This window comes from Thamnophis elegans, chromosome 10 (genome assembly GCF_009769535.1).
Source record: "Thamnophis elegans isolate rThaEle1 chromosome 10, rThaEle1.pri, whole genome shotgun sequence".
Lineage (NCBI taxonomy): Eukaryota > Metazoa > Chordata > Lepidosauria > Squamata > Colubridae > Thamnophis > Thamnophis elegans.
In genome coordinates, this window is record NC_045550.1 from 3,654,129 (window position 1) to 3,675,155 (window position 21,027).

General features: G+C 36.5%; 1 protein-coding gene across 3 annotated transcripts in view; it reads right to left on the minus strand.

Moving 5' to 3' along the window:
- Positions 1-9,251: 9,251 nt before the first annotated feature.
- MKI67 (marker of proliferation Ki-67) overlaps positions 9,252-21,027 on the minus strand; it is a 33,656-nt gene continuing 21,880 nt past the window's right edge. For 2 of the 3 annotated variants that reach the window (XM_032225836.1, XM_032225835.1), the window contains 5 exons: positions 18,926-19,021; positions 15,159-17,635; positions 14,385-14,454; positions 11,110-14,001; positions 9,252-9,547 (listed from right to left, as the gene is read on the minus strand). In XM_032225836.1, the coding sequence (XP_032081727.1) occupies positions 9,429-9,547; positions 11,110-14,001; positions 14,385-14,454; positions 15,159-17,635; positions 18,926-19,021 (5,654 nt within the window). In that variant the 3' untranslated portion in view covers positions 9,252-9,428. The remainder of the gene's footprint in view (positions 9,548-11,109; positions 14,002-14,384; positions 14,455-15,158; positions 17,636-18,925; positions 19,022-21,027) is intronic. The other variant, XM_032225837.1, reaches the window with a different exon arrangement.

A 21,027-nucleotide genomic window follows, 5' to 3' on the forward strand; every position in this document is an offset into this window, starting at 1 on the left:
GCAGCAAATATCTGAAAATCAGAACATGGCAGCAAAGAGGCAGAATTGTCTGTATCACTTTCCAGTCATTAAATAACCATATTATATGGCTTTACATGGTTCAGGTCTGGTAACCCTACCAGTTAGGTCATTGTAACAAAGTATGTTTTAAAAAAAAAATTCACTGCAAAAATTTACAGTTATTTCCAATTGTCTTTAGCTTAATTAATTTTGAAAAAAAATATTCTGTGAGTTATATATAATATGCACAAGAATTTTGATTTCACAGATAATTTCACAGAACTTAAATGTCAAAGTGGTTGTGAATAAAAGTCAGGCTCTCCAGAAATATGAAAGTTTTCATGGTAGGTAACTATCCCCAACATAGCATCTTCTAGATGGTTTCAAATCTTGGACAACTCAGTGTCCCAAACCGTGACCCGACAAAAGCGCGAACGTCATAAGTGCGCCGACAACACCGCGGCGCTAAAACCGTGATGTCGAAAGCGCGCCGACAACAGCGCGCCGACAACAGCGCGCCTACAGAAGCGCGATTTAATTTAAGGTAAGATTTACAGTTAGGTTTAGGGTTAGGTTTAGGGTTAGGGTTAGGTTTAGGTTTAGGGTTAGGGTTAGGTTTAGGGTTAGTTTTAGGGTTAGGTTTAGGGTTACGTTACAGTGCGCTTCTGTCGGCGCGCTTTTGTCGGCGCACTTTAGGGCTCATTCGTCGCTCATTCGTCGCACGGTTTTGTCACCGTGCTTTAGACACCGCGGTTTAGTCAGGCGCGCTTTTGTTGTGCGCGCATTTGTGGTGGAACCGTCCCAAACCACTTGGAAAGCACCATATTGGGAAGTCTCTGGTAGAAGACACTTTTCCTTTAGTATAGCCTTTTAGGCTGTCCCAAAGTCTTCTTCTTGGCTTGTGTAGTTGAGGTAGAATGAACCTAAATCTCTTTCTAATCTGGTACCTTATTAACAAAACAGAAACAGCAGAAAATTGACATTGTTTATAATCTTGTTCTCCCAAAGCCACAAAAAAGAACTTTAAAAAAAAAAAGACTGACAAGGACTCTCTTGAGGGGACAATTTCTTCTTCTATTTGCTAATATATACTCCAATGGCAAACAAGGGTAGTTTAGGATTTTGTGTTTAATTCAGCATCACAAGCTCTATTATTTTATCACTGGTTCTTTTTAAAATATAAAGACAAAATATTGACTATCTTTGAATATTTTTCACAATGATTTTTGATGTAAACCATTTGGAATCCCTCCCATTCTAAAGTGAAAAGATTGGTACGGAATGCAAATATTTCGTGGATATGAAAAAGATAACAAAAGAATAACACAAGCAGCATTTCGTTTAGTAGTTCTAGAAACTTCTAACCTAGTTACTGTGTTTGCAGTCTATGAGTAACAAAAAGTTAGAATGAGGGAGGCTTGCACACAACTAATTATGATCCAAACCACACCTAATTCTGTGAATTAGGGTTTAAATGGCTCCTTTAAAAGAAATCACCAATCTTTGAAAAAAAAGAAATGAAAAAAAGATCACAGAAAAAAAATCTTAATATATATTTTAAAATAATAGCCCCATGTAATTTAACTTAATAATACATTTTACTGAATTTAGAGGAACATACATCTGACTTGACTGATTGTAAATGTTGTAACTAGACAGATGCAAACTTTTGCTCTATCCACATACCAGCAATATGTATTTCAATAAATGTACCACCATTAAAAATAGTATTTTGGGAACGAAGAAAATTTTGCTTAGTCTTTTAGTAAAGTTATAATTCAACTATTGTTAAATTTTTAATTTAATTATGTAATTTAAAAAATTACATTAATAAAATTGTTTAATTATTTAAATCATTGACTATCACATTACCAAACTTTAAACATTAAAACAAAATAATAAAATACATATGTATCCACTTAAAATGAGGTAACTTTGAAAAGGAAAGCAGGAAAATGTCTTTTCAGTTATTAATTCATGTTACATTTGATTTGTTTACAAAATTTAGTTCTTTTTTTTGGTATGTAAAAAATTTCTTACTTTTGAACGTCAGTTCCTCACTTTATCAATGAAGAAAATTTTCTCCCACCATATTCATTGCTTCGAGCATGAGTACCACATACTCAGATAATACTACAAAAGAAATCTTATCAATAAACAAAATATGTCTGCAAGCAGAGTGCAATGGCAATATAAGTAAAATGTGTCCAAAAATCAATCACTCCAGATGTTGCTGAAAATACCCTTCCAAAAACGGTTGCTTCCTGAATTGCCTCCTATTATGTATGAATGTAATTCCTGTGTATTTGCTGTTTATTTGGCTTTGAAATGCTTTTTGCATGTATTCTAAATGCTTTTACTATTTAGATATAAATATATGTAATAGATAATTACAACTGCTCTTCTTCCAACAGAATATGCAATTGTTTTTTTACCTTAAATATTACTGTAGGAATCTGTTTAGAATGAAAGCATTTACTATTTAGATATAAATATGTGTAATAGATAATTGCAACTGCTCTTCTTCCAACAGAATATGCAATTATTTTTTACCTGTAGGAATCTGTTTAGAATGAAAGCTTTTTAAAAGCTACGGTACCTTCTCTCTTTTTCACAAGGGAGACAATGTTTTAAGAACAGAAGAATGAACTTTGGAAATGTTGAAAAGTTTAAACTATTTGACGATTATAATTACCATGTTATAAAAGTCTACTCTTGTATCTTCTCTATATACAGGTAAAAATAGAAATGAAGAGTTGAACTGTTGCCAGCCTATTTGTTAAGTTTCCTACATGACAGGGAAAAAATACACTGTTCAAACAAGATTACTTTGTTCCATGTTTGAAACATGTGATCTATATTTTCTCCCAATAATTATAACTTTAAAATTCATACAACCTACGTATCTGTTTTGTTCAATGACTGGTTTAAATTTTTAATAATAAACCCTAGCTAGCTCATTCAAAAAAGAAATTAGTGGGGGAAAAACTTTGGTAGTCTCTCATCAGTGAAAACTGATTTAGTTATGCAAATTACTGCTATGAATATTAAACCACTGATGAAAGGTTTTAATGAAGGGATCTTTTGTTTTGGAAATGCAAGGGTATATGCTTTAATTTCTTGCTAATTTACTGTTCTTTGATAATGTTCACATTTTCCCCTAAGTGACTTCACGGATGGGTTTAATACAGTGAATAGAACTACAGGCCAACAATACTGGTTTTGACAAGCCTTCCCCTGTGTAACAATAGATCATGATTTGCAGCCCCTTATGCACAATTCTATTAGGGTGAATTTTGTCTACAGGGCTTTCCCTGAAATGAATTCTCATTTTAATGTTAGCCTCCTGCAGTTTTTAATTTTTAATCTGTAATATGAAATTGCAAATTTTACAAACATCATTTGAAAAAGCCACTAGGACAGAACCGAATGCCAAAGTTTACATATTGTCTAATTAGACTGTTATGAGAAGCCGCTTATCAATGTCAAGCCAAAGATCATCAAAAAATCCAATTACTAATTTGAAAAACACATATATTTATAGGTTAATTTTGTTTAATTTGCATCTAATTCACTTAATCATTGTTTAAAAACTGTATTTAGCTTAATAATTTTGGTTGAGTTAGCAACGCACCTGGGCTGTGAATGTGACTTAACAGCTTTTTGTTTCTGTTAAGTTGCTTGTCATTCACAATAAAAAAAATATATCTGTAACCCTCAGCATAAAGCAGAGAATATACAATAATCAGTAGCAAACCAATGTAGAATTAAACAGGCATTAAACCTGTTTACCCATATGATCAGTGTCTTTTTTTAATCCTTATGCTTTTTGCATGCCTTTTACCTGAGTCCAAGAATTAAGGATTTTAAATAGAGACATGAAAAAATAACACTCATATAGCATTACATATTATGCAGAAGAAACAATAACTAATTCTAAAACCTTATTTAAAAAAAAATGTTTTGCTTTAATAAAATACCTTGTCTTTTAATACTTCCCTGTTAACACAGATAAAGGGGAAATTATCTAAATGGGACAATCAGCAGTTTTTTTCTGCCTTTCTGCTTTTATCTTGACCGTACAAAAGTGTTAAAATTATTTACCGTGGGTAGTAAAAGTTTATAGGAAGCTTTCAAAGTATATCGAGATTGAAAGAACGCAGTGCCAAGAAGTAATTCAATTAAATAATTGCACTGCTCCAAACTTATGCATGAAGTGATATATAAAAAGTCCAAAATAAAACCTACATTACACCTATATATTAAGATACCAACATAAGTTACCATCGAACCCAGAAAAATGTCTTTAGGAGCAACAGCTTTTAACCAGACTTCACCTTTTATTATACTAATAAATATATAAATATATATATATATATAATATATTTAGTGTCACAACCCCTGGTATGCCCCAATTATGGGGAGGAAGCTAATTGCTTCCATTCTCTGTCCATCGGCTCGTCACAAGAGAACAGACAGACAGAAAGCCCAATATTTTACTGTTGCCTTTGTTACATTTTGTGTTGTATTTGTGCTGATAAATAAATAAAGGGAGACTAGTATAGATCTATTTCAAGCTATTTAGCTCTCATCAGCTAGCCACACCCTTACTGGGATTCGAACCTGGGCTGTATTACATCTTAGGCAGACGTCTTAACCATTAAGCCACAGGTCCTCCTCCTTATCAGCTGAGTTCAGGGAGGTAGGTATATATTTAGTGTCACAACCCCTGGTATGCCCCAATTATGGCAGGAAGCTAATTGCTTCCATATATAATACTATATATGGTTAGGCCAAAAAAAAAATCACTAATGTACTAAAAAGAAATGCCTTGATAGTTTCTTTAGTTTAGAGCAGGGGTAGTCAATCTTTTTATACCTACCCCTCACTTATGTATCTCTGTCAGTAGTAAGATTTTCTAACCGCCCACCGGTTCCACAGTAATGGTGATTTATAAAGTAGGGAAATAACTTTACTTTATAAAATTTATAAAGCAGAGTTACAGCAAACCCCTACCGCCCACCAGGAAAGCTGGAACGCCCACTAGTGGGTGGTAGGGACCAGGTTGACTACCACTGGTTTACAGCATTCTGGCTGGGGAATTCTGGGAGTTGAAATCCAGACATTTTAAACCTTCAAGGTTGAGAAATGTTGCTTTAGAGTGCAATTTTAGGACTGGAAATTGTTTCAGAGAACACCTTCCTTTACACTTGTATTACTACCATATTTTTCAGAGTATAAGACACACCGGAGTATAAGAAGCACCAAGATTTTGAAGAGGCAAATTAAAAAAAGTTTTTGCACTATGCAAACCTCCTAAAAACGGCCTGTTTTTCACACACACAGACAAAAAAAGTGGGGCTGGCATGAATAGCTTTAGGAGGCTTGTAGAGTGTTCCTGTTTTTTGCTCATTTCTGCCGTCCCCAGAAGCTCTCTGAAAGCCTCCTAAAGGCTATGCACAGCCATTTTGGTGAAGGGGGCAGGGTTTCAGCAGGCAAAAGAAATGCTACATTCAGTGTACAAGACGCACCCAGATTTTCAACTTCCTTTTTGAGAGGGAAAAGGTAAGTCTTATACTCCGAAAAATACGGTATTCAAAATTTACACAACCGGTTCTCCCGAACTGGTCAGAACCTGCTGAATACCACCTCTGGCTATATCAAGTAAAAGCATAAAGTAGCTGCGACTAATGCAAATTCATGACTCATAAAACCGCTTAGCACCATGGTAAACTTACGGCACGCTGAGCCATTTATTAGGGCACACAAGGCGTTGCCATCAGCTTCAATCCAGCTGACTTTGGCCTTCATTTTTGACTATTTTCCGCCCTCCGTAGGCTTCAAGAGGCTTCCCTGAAGCCTCCAGAGGGAGAAAAATGCCCTAACGCACAAACCGGAAGTTTGTTGCCGAACTCCTGTTTGCGCGCTGAGTTGTTATTAAAACTGCAACATTTTAATATTTATATGCATGGCTAATATCTTTTCTTAGTTATGTTTAATGAAATGACACTTAAGGGGAAAGAATTACAGAAAGCCTTGTAGAACATTTTAATTTCACGTAAAGCCTTGAAGAATCCCTATCTTAAAATTACTCAGATGGACTTTAGTTCTGGCCTACTAAATCCTTGACAAAACATCAGGTTGATCTATGTAGATCTGAAATTACAAAAATGGCTTTTGAAGGATTATTTGACCTGGCACAAAACAGCAAAGGCATATAAGACAATTAGTTACTCTGCACAAGCATGTAAAGCCCTTAAAACCTGGCTGTTCCGGCAGGCCTGGGGCTGATGAGTTCCCAGCCCCACTTGAATTGTTGCGGCTGTTGATGAGTTTTTAATTTGTCTTTTTGTATTTGTCTTGTCTTGTTTTTTGTACTTCCCCTTTTCCCTATTTAGTTTGTTAGCCGCCCTGAGTCCCCTCGGGGAATAGGGCGGCATACAAATTTAATAAAACTAATAAACTAAACTAACTAAACTAAAGAAAATTGAAACTGCCAGTTTAGATCAAGTGTACCAAATGGCACAGTAATGTTAAGAAAGCATGGATGGGAGGGTTTATTTTTTCAATTCTCTCCTTTAGAAGTCAGCATTAAGTTACACAAGGCATCTTCATTAGAATATACACTTAATAATGCAGTGTTTAATTTAATAATTTTATTAGTCCACTCAGAAACAGCTTGTATTTCAAAGAAAATTAAATAAATCAACAAATTATATAGTTCCCGACTATAAATTGTGTAGAAGCCTCACGTGGAAACTACGGTTACTTGTTTAAAGTACAAGTAATTATTTCATCGGAAATTAATGGAAATATAGCTAAGAGACACAGGTAAATAACCTCTGAATTTATGGATGAACATCTTAGCAAGTAAAGCTGCTGTTAGATTAAAAGTGTTAGATTGCAAGTTTACAATTGCCAAGTGCTTCCTAAACATGTTTGGTAGCTGAGAAGTCAATTCAGTGTGACATGTAGAATTTAAATGTCAGATTAAAAGGAGTAAAAATGAAAAATGAACAAAATTAGAACAAATCCACCAATCACATATACAAAATTTGAATATTAAAATTGTCAAATATCACTTTGCACTAAAAATTGGAGATCAAGATAAAGTTTGGGCGCCTCATAAAGTGTGTAAACGGTGTGTTGAGGACCTCCAAAACTGGTTCAAGGGTAAGAAAACATCTTTCCATTATGGGATTCCTATGGTATGGCAAGAACAAAAGAACCATAGTGATGACCAGGGATGTGCAGTCAGGGGAGGCAGGGCCTCATCATTTTCATGATGAAAATTAAAAGGAAAAAGGCTGAGGTAGTTGCTGCCAGTCACAGTGGATGACTCTGCTTAGTGTTTAACTGCAGGAGGCGAGAGAACCACGTGCCTCCTTTACTCTATCTTTATGATCACTTGAGCAGTTAAGCAAGGGTTAAAAGGCGAAAAATTCCTTATGCAAAGGAGGCACGTGGTTCTCTCGCCTCCTCCTGCTCTGGCAGCAGCAGCTTTTGCCTTTTTCTTTTTACATTTTCATCATGGCAGACAAGAGGAGTGTTGAAATCCTCTGTGACACAGCTGGAAAAGGTTTGTGGGTCGGATGGAGGAATTCAAAATTGTAATTTTTTATTCACTCAAACTCTCTCAATTTGAGTGTGTTTAAGAAGAGAAGGAAGGGGGAGAGCAGCCTTGTTTAAGAGAGGGGCAGCCCACCAGCAGCCTTAAGAGAGGGGCAGCCCGCCAGCAGGTGGGTTTTTTACTCGCCTCTGCTGGCGGGCTGTCGCTTTCTTTTGCCTGCTGTGCCCCTCTTCCCTTTCTCCTCTCCCCCCCACCGGGAGCCCTGTCCTGCTCCTCTCCCTTTCCTCCTCCTCCTCTCCCCTTTCTTCGCTGGCTGTTGCTTCCCACCTCCTTGGTTCCCACCGCTGTGTCCGACAGAGGCGTCTCGCATCTATGGCGGACATGTGAGACGCCTGTCAGGGACATTGCTTCTTGCCGCCATCTCGCACCCTGCCTCCTCCATCCCTGCCGCTGTGTCCGACAGAGGCGTCTTGTGTCTATGGCGGACATAAACACGAGACACCTGTCGGGGACAGCGACAGGGATGCTGCTTCTCGCTGCAGCCGCGCTCTTGCCTCACCAATCGTAAACCTCACCGCATATCACTGGTGATGACTGTTACTTTTGTTCATGTGGTGTGAAAGGGTTTAATTTCAAATGGAAGCATTCCATTTCATACCCCAATCTTCACTCAACAATTCATCTCATCACCCATGGCACAGATATACCAGTATCCAAGCCCCCTGCTACCTTGGAAAAGATATCTAGCTCCAATGAAGGTGAAGTCAAACCTGAATCAGATGACAAATCAAGTTCTGACTTTGAAGATGATACAAGACCAAAATTGTTTTCTCAGGTCATTCCGTACACTTGAAGGAAACCTACGAGGACTTGGAATTGGTTCTTCGTAAACTTAAATATGAAGACCATGGTTGGCAAGTGTGTGGGGACTTGAAGGTCTTGTGCATGCTGCTCGGGCAACAAGCTGGATATACCAAATACCCTTGTTTTCTGCGTCTATGGGACAGTCGAGACCGACAAAATCACTGGACCAAGAAGAGTTGGCAGCCGAGGGTGCTAACAGTTGGTGAAAAAAATGTTCTCCAAGAAACTTTGGTATCTTCTCATAAAGTTCTTCTGGCAGACTATTGTTGGATGCTTCAGAGACATTCCAGATGCTATTCACAAGCGTAAATGCACCAAGAGGAGCCTCACAAGGAAGAATCGAGTTTAGTGTGTGTAGGTGAGCTCACTTCAGTTCAAAAAAGGATTTTCATGAAAATATTGTAATAAAACTTTAATTTTATAAGTCTATTTCCATTTATTTTGAGGTATTGCCTTATTTAACAGTTACTTAAATTGTCAGGAAAAGTAATGTCCTATGACAAAATGGAGGCCATTTTTGGATTCAGCGCACCAAACAATATTATGTGGAATAACCAAAACAATTCTCGAAAAAATTTTTTTTGCAGACCTGTGTAATCATCAGTTACTACAGCGTAGGAGAAAAGCTAACATAAGTATTATTCCAAGAACTGTGACTAACCTTTGCTAATGTGGCAAAGACCTTAGCTTCAATTAGATCATCATATAAAATAATACTGCTTATGTATGTTTTTAATTTTGAAACACATAAGTACAGCAGCATTCGCATTTAAAAAACACAAATCAAAACAGTTAAAATTTAAAATCTTAATCCTTTAATATTTTCAACAAAAATCTTAAAAAATATTTTAAAAAGCTATTTACAAAATATTTGCATTAGGTATTATCAATGTCATAGGTTAAGCTGAAGCAAATGTTGAAGCATTTCAAATGTCGCAGTTTTAAGGCCGTAATTTTTTGGATTAAAAAATTCACTCAGAACAAATATTATAATCTATTTTCTTATTCTTTTGCTTGCTCTTGTCCTGCGTTCGGTTTCTTTAGGCAATTCAGCCGACAGAGTGGTATTTTCTTCTTTCTTTTTCTTTTTCCCTCTTGTTTGCACTGTATGTACTGAAAAACAAAACGGTATATGATACCAATATTTACAAGAATTCTTCCTAGAGAAGGTAAATTATTTGGAACAGACATACACACACAGAACTTTGGAATAATCCAATATGATTAAAATTAATTAAAATTCAAGAAAATCTTCAGCATATGTTTAAGAAATTCCAAAGGAGGGCTGTATGCTATTATTTCTCTAAAGCCTTAGTAAATATAAGTTCCAAAATGTACAGAACAGAATAACAGTGCCCGAGTAGTTAATTTTATATTATTTCATTCAAACTGTGATAGCATTAATCAATCTAACGCCTTTTAGATATATTGGTGCTATAATACCAAGAGTTTTGAAAACTGTAATCATAACACATCTACAAATTTTCAGGCTAAAAAAAGAGTATTATCTGGGAGTGTTAACAGAACACTGCATTTCTGGGTAGGACAATTTAGTCTATTCCTATGAGCAAAACAAAATATCCTTCTTCAACAGTCAATAGACTCAATTGAAAGATATACAGCACACATGTAACTAAAGACCAATTATCAAAACAGCCCTTCAGAATTTTCTGATAATTCCTGCATCTGTGAGGAAAGTGGAGTTGTAAGTTGCATGTCCATAGTCAAGAAAAAAAACTACTCATATTTTAAGTGTATACATTGATCTGGACTGACTTAATTTCTCAATGTTACTCTTGTGTATAATCTTCTGGTGAATTGATACTGAGGTCCCAGAGTGAATTTTAAAATGCAAAACCTGGATATTGATTTGGGCTGGTTTGTGGCCCTTTCAGGTCGCGCCCTTCTTAAACTGTTGTGCTCTATTGATATTAAAGCGTTTGAAGACTGCAGCTAATCTAGAATGCGGCCGCGCGAGCGATATTGGGTGTACCGAGGTACACCCACATTACACCTGTCCACCGCTAGCTGCACTGGCTACCAATTGGTCTCCGAACACAATTCAAGGTGTTGGTTATTACCTTTAAAGCCCTACATGGCTTAGGGCCAGCGTACCTGCGAGACCGCCTACTGCCACATACCTCCCAGTGGCCAGTAAGATCCCACAGATTGGGCCTCCTTCGGATACCATCAGCCAGACTGCTGGCTGGCGGGCCCCCCGGAGGAGAGCCTTCTCTGTGGCTGCTCCGACCCTCTGGAATCAACTACCTCCAAAGATCCGGACCTTACCCACTCTCATGGCCTTCAGGAAAGCTGTTAAGACCTGGCTGTTCCAGCAGGTCTGGGGCTGTTGACCTCATTGTTGAGGTCCAGCCCCGGTTAGAGTAAATGCATGTTGTGATTTTAAACTGTCTTACTTTTTCTCTTATTATTTTTTTCTTCCTCTTTTTCTTTTGTAAGCCGCCCGGAGTCCTTCGGGATTGGGCGGCATATAAATTTTAATAATAAAATAAATAAATAATAAATAAAGATTCCAGAATAATGTTACAACTGAAAATCCCAAACAGAATTTGGGAGCAGAAAGACAAAGAGAAAACCTATTTTACTAGATTATCTCTTTAATTCTAAAGAGTAAGAATGAAGCTTACTAGTTTAAGTCATAAAAGATAACATACCTGTTTTAGATACCGTTGATTTATTTTCCGGAATTACATTTTTCACCACGTTAGCAATGGTACTTGTTTCTGAATTGTTAATCTGTTTTCTTTTCGCACGTTCTGATGAACTCTTTTGCACCAGCATACTTGAGTGCTTAAGATTTTTATTTTGGTCATAATTAGATGAATCATTTTTATTGATGTTTTGAGTCATGGTTTTTATTTGAGGAACTTTCGGTGCCTTGCCCATTAAGGAGACTTTTTTATTTGAAACATTATTTAGAATTTGTTCATTAGGAAAATTATCACTGCCTCCAGATAGTGAACATTTTTCTTCAGCAGCCTCAAGTTTATTAATTTTTCTTCTACCTCTTCTTTGATTTATCACAGTTACCATAGCTGTTTTCTGCAAATCTTTGTTTTGGGTTTCATGAACAAGTTCTTCTTTTGGAATAATGTCCTTTCGTCTGAGAGAGCGTGTCATTATATTGCATGTACCTGAAAGTTTTGCTAATTCCCTTTTCCCAACAGAAACTTTGCAATTTCCATTTTGATTTTCATTAGAGGATAATGGTGACAAAGTGATACTCACTTTCAAGGAGGGAGAAACTAGTGATGTAATATTTGTTTCTTCTCTTTGCTTCTTTGATTGGTGTTTTCCAAAATTGTTTTCTAAAGGACCAACATTATCTGTTACTAGTGGACTCTTTTTACTGTTAATTCTTAGTTCATCATTCATCATTCCACAAGGTGTTAATCGTTTCCTTTTATTTCTGGTTGTATTTTGTTTTGATACAGTTTTTGAATTTTTCTTTCCATTTTGTTGAATGTCATCATCAATACATTCAGATTTTTTACTGGAAGAAACTGAGTTCGCTGAAATTTCATGAACAGCTTTCCTTTTTCTACAGTTGTAGGTGAAATTCTCACTTGCATTATTTGCTGTCTTCAAATCTTCATTTGGCTGTTCATCGGAATGTTCCCCTCTGTTTGGACAAGTGTCGTTTTTGACAGAAAGGATTTTATGGAATACAACAGTGTTTCTTGTTCTTCTACCTACTTTTGATTGATCCTCCTTTGCAAGACAAGCATTTTTGCCATCCATAGTTTCCTCTATTATAGGGATTATGTGTGCACTGTCAGAATTTATAGAAACGTCACCAGAAATAGTTTTTTTACGTCTGCCTTGCCTGGGTGGATTCTCTTTCACTGTCCTTTGGCTCTTCAGTGAACAGGATTTTTGAGTATCTCTCTTCCCTCTTGTCCTTTTGGACTGATTATCCTCTTGTCTGATGGCCATATTTGGACCTTGGACATCAGCTTCTTTAATACCGGATGTTTCGTTGACTTGCTTGCTTCTTCCCCTCCTGGGTGGATTTTCTTTTACTACCTTTTTTGGCGGAATGCGCCCTTCATGACTTTGCACATTTTCTAATGGCAACATTTCAGATTCTTCAAAATTTTCTTTTTGAACTTGTGGCAAAGAACATCCGCCTGGGGATGAAGGGCATTTGCTCACTGCTGAATCTCCAGAAGTATTATTTTCTAAAGGAATAGATTTGAGGAGAACTTGATCTATCTTTCTCCTTCTGCCTCTTCTGGGCTGGTTTTCTTTTAGACTGACAATCACATCATGATCTTTCCCATCAGAGGCCCGATTGTTTTCACTTTCTACAGAAGGACTGAAAACTGATTTTTTGCCTCTACCTCTGCTACGCAGATTCTTTCTTGATAGCTTTTCTATTCTGGGAGGACTGGGCTCCACAGGAGTTTGCATGATTTCTAGGGAAACCTTTGGAATCCCATTACAAATGTTTTCAGTTTGACTTTCTTCTTCTCTCTGAATATTACTCTCATAACTAAGTGCACATTTTTCTTCAGAAGCCTTAAAGGACTCCCTAAGTAGAAATTGTACTTTTTTCTTCTTCACTAAATTTTCTTCCACTGCTGTTATATTATTTTCTGAAGCTTCGGTTTTACATATTTTAGATATTGTACATTTTTGCTTTTCATGCCTATCTGCATTCAAAGTTGTGATTAATGTTGATTCTGTTGCGGCCATCTTTCTTCTCTTATTTCTTTTATTACTTTCTTCTTCTGACACTGTATCATTCGCTTTACCTTTGGCAAATGTCTTTACATCACTTGCACTCTTTTTTACATTTCTAGATCTTAGCCTTGTTTTGGCAGTTAAATCACTTTCGTTTTCTTGAATTGGTCCATTTTCTTCCAAATCCATACTTGTTACAGTTTTTCCTTTTCTTTTAGTTGGCACTTTTCTCCTGTTTACAGGCTGTTTTTCCACTGTTACTTCCTTTAAAGATTTTTCTAATTCCTGAGTATAGTTTATGTTGTCAGATCCTATATTCCCATTTGTTTCAACGTATTGCTTTTTTGGTCTTCCTCTTTTAGATAATTTGGTTGGTTCAATTGTTGTAAAATTGCTTTCAGATTTGTGTGATGGGTTTAGTTCTGTGTGGCTGTCAAAACTTTCAATGATTTGCTCACAATTAGCTGATGTTGATCTATTCTTTGTAGGCCTCTGAATCATCTTTGTATCTATTGCAGAACTGCAGTCATTTATCTTCTTTCTCCTAGTTCTAGCCGAAGCAAGTGGTTCAGGGTTTTCTGGTTTTAATGCATCAGAATTTTCAGCTGCTTCCTTTACAAAATCAGTTTCGGCTTCATTTTTGAAACTCATTCCATCTGGCTCGTAGTTTTCAGAGAGAGAGATTGTTCTGGTTGTTTTGTTGTTGAACTCTGTTTTCAATTCACTAAATGAATTACATGCAATGTGGCCTACATGGTTTGGAACACTACTGTTACTTTTTGTAACTGGAAAATGAGATTCTTTTTCAATTTTCATTTCCAGGTTTGCTTCACAACTTCCAGGCACACTTTCCATGGAGTCTGAAATAAAACATGTTCAAATATATTTTTAGGATCACAGTCATTAAGAAAAGTGAAGTTTTGAATTGCGTGACTTTCTTTTTACTTTGGAGAAACATTTATGTAAGTATTTCATTAATGATATAAAAACTTCTTTTTGGAATACTGTCCTAATATTTATATTCTAAATTTTTTACTAATTTTAAATTTTCATAGATCTACTAATTTTTAAAAAACAGTTCTCATTAATATTCACTGTAGTGAAACAATCTGTAAAATGTCAAAATTTAGACAAAATGTTTCTGCACGAACAAATCAGAACCACATCTTCATTCACCTACATTATAGTATTCTTTGAAAAGAATATACAAAGCATATTTTAATGAAATAAACTTTATACTTACCCAGTTTATTTCTGGAACTGGTATAAGATCCATTTTCTTCCACAAAATTCAGAGATTCCGGCATTTTATCCTATAAATATTAGAGTTATTAAAATAGCAGACATCAAATTATTGCTCAAATAAAAATGTCCCATACCCTTCCTTGAATGATACAGCTATGTATTTTGTAAGGCTGGGCTTAGGAAACAGTGCAGCTGAACATTGTTCCAAATTTCCTTCTTGAGTGCACGCAGACTGTACTTGTGCCATATCTGCCAGGAAATCAAAGTAAGTGTACTTACAACAGGCATGTATAGGCAAAGCATAGCATTTCAAGAAGCTATGCTTCTCAAGGAAATGTTTTACATAATCCTGTTTTATATTAGCAGAAATTGGGTGCTACACAAATTTATATTATGTATATTAAAAATATAGTAATACATGATAGACTATATGTTCAAATATGAAGTATTACTGCTGGCAGTGACAGTAAGAAGCAGAGGATTTATTTTAAATCTGTTTTGAAGTATTAACAGCTATAATTAAGAATCCGAAATATTGCAATTTTAGTTCTAAAAATTGAAGTAGCTACTTACTACAAGATCACAATGTTTAGCCCTAAAACCAAAGTAACTATCGAATTTTCATTTGAATTTTCTGGGATCAAAATAATTGATCCCAATATTTCAAGATGTTATTATGGAATAAAAATGGATTATGTGAATTCTTTTTAGTTACTAAATTATGGGCTACCTAAATAAAAATGAGTACAAATATTTGATATAATGAACATACCTTATCATTTTCAGTGTCCAACGTTTCTTTGACACCTGTATAACCTATATCAGGAATTACAGAACTCTCTCGAGGTTCAACCATAAATTTCTGCAATCCCAAGTAGTCATCAGTTGGCATAGATTTTGATGCTTTCAATGTCTGACTGCTGCCAACCATATTATTCATGGGTTCAAATCTTTCTTTTGCTGACATCATTTGATTATTTCTTCTATCTTCTATTGTCTTCACAGTTTCCTTAACTTCCTCAGTAATGTCATTAATATTTGTATCTTCCATAATTTGTGTTTTATTTTTGGTAACACTTCCAATCATGTCTTTTGATACTTCTTCAGTAGATAACCTAGATTTAGTATAGATATCATCAGCAAGAGGCGCCATAGTCTGCTTGGGTGTTTTCAGTGTCTTGATTGCTGAAAACACCTCCACAGGTTCTGATTTTTGTTCAGGTGTCTCTAAGAGCTTCTTGACTGCTGAAAGAGCCTCGATTGGCTCTGACTTTTGCTTAGGTGTCTTCAAGAGTCTTTTGACTGCTGAAAGCTCCTCGACTGGCTCTGACTTTTGTTTTGGTGTCCTCAAAAGCCTCTTGACTCCTAAAAGCATGTCATCAGATTCAGATTTTTGTTCAGGGGTCTCTAAGAGCCTCTTGACTTCTGAAAGCATCTCGTCTGGCTCTGACTTTTCCTTAGGTGTATTCGAGAGCCTCTTGACTGCTGAAAACGCCTCAACTGGGTCTGACTTTTGCTTTGGTGACCTCGAAATCCTATTGACCCCTGAAAGTGTCTCATCAGATTCGGATTTTTGTTCAGGTGTCTCTAAGAGCCCCTTGACTTCTGAAAGCATCTCGTCTGGCTCTGACTTTTCCTTAGGTGTATTCGAGAGCCTCTTGACTGCTGAAAGCGCCTCAACTGGGTCTGACTTTTGCTTTGGTGTCCTCAAAATCCTATTGACCCCTGAAAGTGTCTCATCAGATTCAGATTTTTCCTTAGGTGTCCTCAAAAGCCTCTTGACCCCTGAAAGCATCTCATCAGATTCAGATTTTTGTTCAGGCGTCTCTAAGAGCCTCTTGACTTCTGAAAGAGCCTCAATTGGCTCTGACTTTTCCTTAGGTGTCTTCAAGAATCTTTTGACTGCTGAAAGCCCCTCAACTGGGTTTGACTTTTCCTTTGGTGTCCTCAAAATCCTATTGACCCCTGAAAGTGTCTCATCAGATTCAGATTTTTGTTCAGGTGTCTCTAAGAGCCTCTTGACTTCTGAAAGCATCTCGTCTGGCTCTGACTTTTCCTTAGGTGTATTCGAGAGCCTCTTGACTGCTGAAAGCGCCTCAACTGGGTCTGACTTTTGCTTTGGTGTCCTCAAAATCCTATTGACCCCTGAAAGTGTCTCATCAGATTCAGATTTTTCCTTAGGTGTCCTCAAAAGCCTCTTGACTCCTGAAAGCGTCTCATCAGATTCAGATTTTTGTTCAGGTGTCTCTAAGAGCCTCTTGACTTCTGAAAGCATCTCGTCTGGCTCTGACTTTTCCTTAGGTGTATTCGAGAGCCTCTTGACTGCTGAAAGCGCCTCAACTGGGTCTGACTTTTGCTTTGGTGTCCTCAAAATCCTATTGACCCCTGAAAGTGTCTCATCAGATTCAGATTTTTCCTTAGGTGTCCTCAAAATCCTATTGACCCCTGAAAGTGTCTCATCAGATTCAGATTTTTGTTCAGGTGTCTCTAAGAGCCTCTTGACTTCTGAAAGCATCTCGTCTGGCTCTGACTTTTCCTTAGGTGTATTCGAGAGCCTCTTGACTGCTGAAAGCGCCTCAACTGGGTCTGACTTTTGCTTTGGTGTCCTCAAAATCCTATTGACCCCTGAAAGTGTCTCATCAGATTCAGATTTTTCCTTAGGTGTCCTCAAAAGCCTCTTGACTCCTGAAAGCGTCTCATCAGATTCAGATTTTTGTTCAGGTGTCTCTAAGAGCCTCTTGACTTCTGAAAGCATCTCGTCTGGCTCTGACTTTTCCTTATGTCTATTCGAGAGCCTCTTGACTGCTGAAAGCACCTCAACTGGATCTGACTTTTGCTTTGGTGTCCTCAAAAGCCTCTTGACCCCTGAAAGAGCCTCGACTGGCTCTGACTTTTGCTTAGGTGTCTTCAAGAGTCTTTTGACTGCTGAAAGCGCCTCGACTGGCTCTGACGTTTTCTTTGGTGTCCTCAGGAGCCTCTTGACCCCTGAAAGAGCCTCAAGAGGTTCAGATTTTTCCTTCTTTGTCTTCAAGAGTCTCTTGATTTCCAAAACCTGTCTGCCTGGTTCTGATTCTTGTTGCAGGTTTTTTTCTTCCATTCCCATTATATTTCTTTCATTTAGTGATACCATTAAATTATCATGAATGGGTATTTGTGATACTTCTTCCAGTGCTGGAGATATTACATCTTTACTGCTCTTGTAAGCTCTTTTTTGGCTTGAAATATTAACATCCAAAACAGAGTTTTTTTCTAATAGAAATAGAAAAATGATACAGTAATGAAACTTCACTAACTACATTGACGAAAATGCATTTGAATGTGAAGAAATATTACTTAAAATAACTATGTATTTTTCTTTGTATGTTTTAGAATGAAACAAAAACATAAAAACCAAATTACACCAAGAATATTAAAAACAAATTAAGTCAAATTAAAGTAACTGTTACTTATAATGGAAAACATACATATTGTAGTTGGGATTGAACCTTAAGCAAACTAGTATTTGAAACATGGCAACTTCTAAGTAACAGAGGACCAAAATCTACAACTATCTAGGAAACCTTCTACCAATCAGAAGGGAAGTATGTTTATTCTACTAATATAAATTGTGAAATCAAATACAGAAATAGTTTTATGTATTTCTCCAACCTGACACCTAGATTTGAAGCCATTAAAATTGTTGTATCTTGAATGAATTTAATTATCTCAGTTGGGTAAATTATTTTTTCCCCCTAAAACATCTTTACAGGGTAACACAAGGAATGACAGGTTATATCCTGTTTTCATTATCACATCATCATAAAACTTTATTTAGATAAGACCTTATATTTTATTCAGTATTTATGACTTGAAGTAGCTCAGTGACTTAATAAACACCATTATTCTCTGCCTTTGCTCATCTGGCTTGTATCTCTAAGCAGATTCTCTTCTTACTTAAAGCAGCACAGTTGTTAAAGAAACACCTGAAATTCTGATGGGTACTGCCAGGAAAGACTGACCTGAAATTTCTACAACAATAAGTGAAGAGCTCCACATAGCCTTAGCAGTTTCAGAAATTATCCAGCCCCATCCGATGTTATGTCTGTTGCTGAATTTTTAATTGTTGTTTTTATTTTTGTACACCCCACCCTTCTTATTGTTAGCCGCCCTGAGTCTTCCGGGAGTAGGGCGGCATACAAGATAAACTAAACTAAACTAAACTAAACGAGAAGTATTGATGCAGAAGAGGTTTCCTTCCATTCTAAAATCCAAACCTCACTGATTTGTAGTATTTATCTCTAAGACGAATGATAAAGTAATTTAGGCCTGGGGCTGTTGACCTCACTGTTGAGGTCCAGCCCCGATTAGAATGAATGTATGACTTGTTGCTATTTTAAACCATTTTCTTTCGTTATGTGTCTTTTTTTCTCTCTTTATTTTTATAAGCCGCCCGGTGTCCTTTGGGATTGGGCGGCATATAAATGTGGTTAATTAAAATTAAATTATGCTAAATGGTTGTATTGAAGCCATTATTCAGAATGTATACACAATAAAACATACCAAATTCTTCTGATGCATTTATTTCTGATATCTGAGTTTCTGGTACAAAACTTTTCTCTTTTCCATTTGGTGGACTGCAGAACATTTCAGCCAACCCTGCAAATAGCATTTAAATCTATTAATGTTCAGTTAGCATGTAATTAAATGCAAGAGTAGATATAACCATAAAGAATATATTTTCTTCACTTGATTGCTCCCTAGATTTGTAATGCAATCAGATTCCAGCATTATTTTTAAATATTAATATTCATAGCATATTTAAAGGTAAAGGACTTAACACCATTTATCAGGATAAAAATTCCTCCTTCAAGCTCTTTCAGGAGATTGTGGTTACTTTCTATCAAACACCAACTTAAGAGCAAATTCTACTACAAATTATGACTTAAGTAATTAATTTGCCTTGCAAAATAAAGTAAAACTTCTATAGTAGTATAATAGCAACTGTAAGTAGATTTCTGTCAAAATGACTTACGCCTATCAAATACGATTTGTAACAAATGGTGTGTGCCTATACATGAATGTGTATCTCTCATAAATGTTTAACAGAACAAGGAAGAAAAAAAAAACCATCTTCCTTTTCCTCTGTTTGAAGTCTAAGATTTATTATGACTGCTGGAGTGGAAGTGCCAGGCTAGTGAATGCTGCCTCAACAATTTCTCCAGTAAAAATGCAGCCTTGCTTAAAATGCCATTTTGGACCACGAACCGCAGCTTTCCCAGTTAAAGGACGGCTTTGTTTAAAGTAGGATCTTTGGACCACGAGCAATTTATATAGTTTTCCATGAATAAAAAAAAAATGCAATACAGGTAGTGCTCAATTTATAACAATTGTTAAGGTATTTAAAATGTAATAGCTGGAGCAGTGAAGGATTGGGCGGTAAGAACAATTATAGCCAATTGGTGAAAGAGAGCTGGCCACTGCGTGAGGGAGTCTGAGCTGTGATTGGTTGCTGAGAGCAAAGGGGGAGTTTCCTTGTTTCCCGTTTTTTCCTCTGTGTGCTCTCCATAGATTTACCTCATGATCTTCCTGCTAATTTACCTGATGATGCTCCCGTTTTTATTTACTGGAAATATTTTTTTTTTTATTTAACACTACAATTTTGTGTCAGCATCTCTGACTCAGTTTGGACACTGGTTGTGCAATTCCCTGACAACTGAGCCCAAAACTTTGTTCCCAAATGAGACAATTGTTAAGTGAATTTGCCCCATTTTAATAAGGCCCCATTGTACGACCCTTCTTGCCATAGTTGTTAATCACTGTTAGCAACATGGTTAAGTGAATCTGGTTTCCTAATTGAGTTTGTCTGTCACAAAAGGTGATCACATGACCCTAGGACACTGCAACATCATAAATGAGTCCATGTGTTCACATTTTGATTATGTGACCATGGAGATGCAATAGTTTCAAGTGTGAAAAACACTTCTAAGCCATTATTTCAGTGCCATTGTCACTAAATGGACTGTTGTAAGTCGAGGACTACCTGTGCTCCTACTGGAGCAGAGACTGAAGGGAGAAAAGGAAATGTGCTCAGGAGACTGGTGCCTTAATGGATGTATGGGATACAGTGGAAAACTAATGAAAGGATAGAAGGACTGGCATACTTGCTCTTCTCGAATGGGTTTCATCTGGAATATGGAACAATTGCACTTTGGGTTTTGGTTCTGCTCAACCCTAACCAATCTATTACTATTTATCAGAAACTGATAAGTTTCTGGAAACCAGTGAGCTTTTCAGGATTCAAAATAAAATAATTTCCCCCATTTTATCCACATCTCCAGTGAGAATAAAAAGTGACAGTAAGGAAGTGCTAACAGTTTTTATAGTTTTGAGACTGAAAAGCAATGTCAATGCAATTTCCAAGTCTAAAGATAGATGACATAGATTAGAAAATAGGCATTAAGGAATTGTTTCCTAGTACAGACAAAATTCTTTTAAAAAGTGGACAATATTCTCCAGCCACAGCAAAAAAATGTCATTCTAAGCCCAGCATTTTCTGGCTAGAGTGCTTTAAAAATATCATAAAATCAATCCAAATAATTGGGCATTTCTTTCTAAGCAGAGTTAGAAACAAGGCAATATTTTTTTACAAGCCTCTTGTATCA